Source organism: Sinocyclocheilus anshuiensis, unplaced genomic scaffold, assembly GCF_001515605.1.
Source record: "Sinocyclocheilus anshuiensis isolate Anshui unplaced genomic scaffold, SAMN03320099.WGS_v1.1 scaffold1496, whole genome shotgun sequence".
NCBI classification, from domain to species: domain Eukaryota; kingdom Metazoa; phylum Chordata; class Actinopteri; order Cypriniformes; family Cyprinidae; genus Sinocyclocheilus; species Sinocyclocheilus anshuiensis.
Window position 1 is genome coordinate 380,871 of NW_015538031.1, and position 3,720 is coordinate 384,590.

At 41.6% G+C, this 3,720-nt stretch overlaps 1 protein-coding gene across 1 annotated transcript in view; it reads right to left on the reverse strand.

The window, feature by feature from the left end:
* Positions 1–3,720, reverse strand: part of LOC107680491 (neural-cadherin-like) — a 188,152-nt gene that overhangs the window by 64,331 nt on the left and 120,101 nt on the right. Inside the window, exon 20 of the mRNA XM_016476377.1 lies at positions 2,608–2,885. Within this exon, the coding sequence (XP_016331863.1) occupies positions 2,608–2,885 (278 nt within the window). The remainder of the gene's footprint in view (positions 1–2,607; positions 2,886–3,720) is intronic.

The following is a 3,720-nucleotide window of genomic DNA, read 5'->3' on the forward strand; positions in this document are numbered from 1 at the left end:
CCACTGGCTACCCAGCCAGTGGTACCCAAAACTTCAATGAAAGAGCAGTTTCCTTTGCCTCCGGGTCTCAAGAGGGCGAGGACGGCGGTGCACGAGACCCAGTCTCCACACGGCCGTCCCCCTCTCCTTTCGCCAGTGGGCAGCAGGGTCCGGTTCAAGGACGCTATGCCTCCTCACGAGCCCCCTGCCCAGCCGTGGAGCCAGGTAAGTGACGCGCCGCGCACTCAGACCCCACCCTGGGACGCACGGCCTCCCGGGTTGGGTCCCTGTGTTCCACTACGCTGCCCCACTGCGGGTACGTCAATGGTCCCGCTAGTTTGGTCGCTGGGGGCCTGGTTAGAGCTCCGCAGGCCGTCTCGCTGGCTCATGAGAACCATCAGACTCGGCTACGCGATTCAGTTCGCCCGGCGCCCTCCCAAGTTCAGGGGCATTCGGTCCACCTCGGTGCTGGACAAGGATGCTCCAGTCTTGCGTGCAGAGATCGCGGTCCTGCTTGCGAAGGACGCGATACAGCCGGTCCCTCCAGCCGAGATGAGGTCGGGTTTCTACAGCCCGTACTTCATCGATTTTGATCAAATAAATGCAGGGTTGATGACCATAAGTGACTCCTTGCAATTTTTTTTTTTTTACATTGTCCCTATTTTACATTTGAGCCCCTGGCCCTGACGAGCTCTCTGCACATCCCTGAAGGTCATGTCATGCAATGGAGACTGGGAAAAAAGTGTAATAGAACTGTATGCGTGTCAGTCTCCCCTGTAAAATATACAGGTGTGGAATGTTTGTGCATGTGTGTGAAATGAGAGGTGGCAGTGTGATCTCGATAGGTGCTGAGGTAAATAGGTCAACATATAAATTATAAAATAGGCAAATGTGCAATTTAATTTTTTTAATTCCCCCTTTGGAAGAAGTCAGGCCAGTATTTATGATACATTTTTGCTCTGCATTTTTAATTTCCCTGCGGGTAAGAAAAATCCTCCATATCACAAGCTACAATTAGAATACAACTCACATCTGCAACCACATCTCAGATATCATTAGGAGCTTCCACATGGCAGCTGCTCTCTTGATTTGTATCTAAATCAACCCATACATACTAAAACACTGAGTTTATAAATCACTGCTAAGCATCCAGCAGTGCCCTAGCTAACTGTTACAATCTTATCATATCGTATTGTCAACTCACATTTTTTACCATCTCTCGCTGTCATTTTCAGGTCTATCTTACCATTAGGGAAGTGAAATGTAAATCTGAACAACAGGTTTCACAGGGTTGATGAATTTCTTAAAACAGCTCTGGCCAATATTAAAAAAAAAAAAAACTGGATATGTAAATTAAACCAATATGTAAATTAAAACAACTGGAATTAATTTTTAATGTACAAAACACTGGCTCTAAAATAAAATAAAAATACACCAATTTTAATGCGCATTATTAAACACTAATGGAACTTATGTACTACAAATGGCATTTTACTCTTAAAAGTGCTTGGAATTCTTCATAGTCTATAAAATTAGTTCTTGTTTGAATGATGTGAAGATTTGTTCTCATTTCGCTACTGATCTCTGCACTTCTGCAGTTTTGGGGTTGATATATATATTCCTGTTCCAATCAACATGGGAATGCGCAATTATGTCAGACAACTCAATCCAGCTATTCTAATCAAACTTGCATATGCATTTGAAGGACTGAATTAGCTATGCAAGAATTAGCATGATTAGAAGATCTGGCTCTTTACGTTTTAACTGGAAGTGATGTATGACAACGCTGCCCAGCTTTGCACTTAAACATACATAGTTTACATAAAGAAACATCACTGCTAATTAGAACTACATGTTCCAGTGTAGGCAGATACACAACTTCCTGCTCGGAAACAAAACGTGAAACAGAGAAAAAATTTTGTTCAAAATATTCAATATGAGACATGGATCGCCTGCTTTGTTCAATTACAGCCACAGCTAAATAAAAAAACAAAACAAAAAAAATGGCGTTAGAGCATTTGTTATTAACTCATGGCTGCCAGGTTTCTGTGTATTTCGAGAAAAAAAAAATCCCCAACTAACAATTATCACAAGCTCCCTTCTCCCCCCAAAACCGTCCAATCCCAGTCACTCGGTATTGTTATTCGGGGAAGGAAATCAATATCCATGCCAGGACTGGATAATTGAATAACATATAAAAAGAAAGGCTCTTTCAGCCTCATATTTGTGCAAAAGCTCAGAAGCGAAAATATTAGTCTTACAAAGAGTGGTTTGGATCCATGTGGAAGTTCACTCGATCATGTCTCTTTTTACACTTTCAAAGAGGCCCATGAAAGTGATATGGAGATGAGGCATCTATGCATCTTAAGTGCATGTGCATTGTGAGCTTCAGACCGTTTCATCAAGCAACAATTCTCAACCTAATGTAATGTTTACACACTGTGCTTGGTTGTTTCCTCGAAGACCTTGCATATGCTCAGGAACCTGCTGCAGATTACAGACTGCTAAAGGAAGTCTGTTGTAAACATCTCACTGCTCGTCACATTCACTTTCTCTCCATATGCGAAGTGAAATAAAGTAATTTGAATAAGCTCTTGAGCTCTCAAAGGAAAATCTGTACTTTCTCACCTGTATCCACTCTGCGTGTCCACACAGACTCCTCCGTTGTGGCAGGGGGTTCTGGGATAGACGGAGCAGCTCTGGTGGAGGTTTTCACGTGCTGAGCAGCTGCAGACAGCTGTGGCTTCCACAGTCACTGACACCAGAGCCATGCTGCCCGAGTCAACCACTGCCGGCTTGTCAGTCACGCTCAGATAGCTGGTGCAGCCCCCTCCTCCCCGACAGTCAGCATCCACACACTCATCTACATGAACCTGGGTCACGTTGACTTGAAGAAAAGACTGGAGCTGGATGGGAAAGGGAAATGGAAACAGAGAAAGTAAGTCCATCACTTGTGAAGTGCTGCCATAATGATGAAAGAAAAAATATGACAGAACAAACTAAAAGAGAGCAAAGAACATATGGGACTATTATTTTGAGTCATTTTGACCCAGAATCACGATCTTGAGTTTCATGCACTGAGTGAAATAATTGTGTTTCTACTCAAAACTGGTGTTAATAAATAATGTAAGGTTTCATTTTATATCATATCGTATCTTTTCATGGCTGAAACACTGATTGGGTGATTATGTAAGAGATTATTCATTTTAGTAAGTATCTTTGAACATCCCTTCTGAGGGTCATTCATGTTTTTTTTGTGCTATAATTAGTAGTAAAATAATATCGGATATGTCATACCACATTAAAGCGTTCATCCAAAAATGAAAATTCATCATTTACTCACACTCGTGTAGGTCCAATCCCAAATCAGACATTGGCTAATCTTCAAAACGCACATTAAGCCTGATAGGTTTCTGTCCCTCCATTGAAAGTCCAGGTAACCAAAACTTAAATTGAGCAGTTTAATCCAAGTCTTGTGAAGAGACGTTTATTTACATCTCATAAATGGATTAGTTTTATGATGCCTTTATAACCTTTTTAGATCTTTTAGGTTTTATAAATCAAAATCTCGTGGGTTAGGTACAACCGGAGTGTGAGTAGATGACAAAATAAAAATTTTTGGTGAACTATCTCTTTAAAGGGCATCAAAATTACATTTATTGTTTCAGTCTTGTAATAAAATAATTTGCCATAATTTGAGACTTATCAAACATATCAAAACACAAAGTCCCCCCCCCCCCA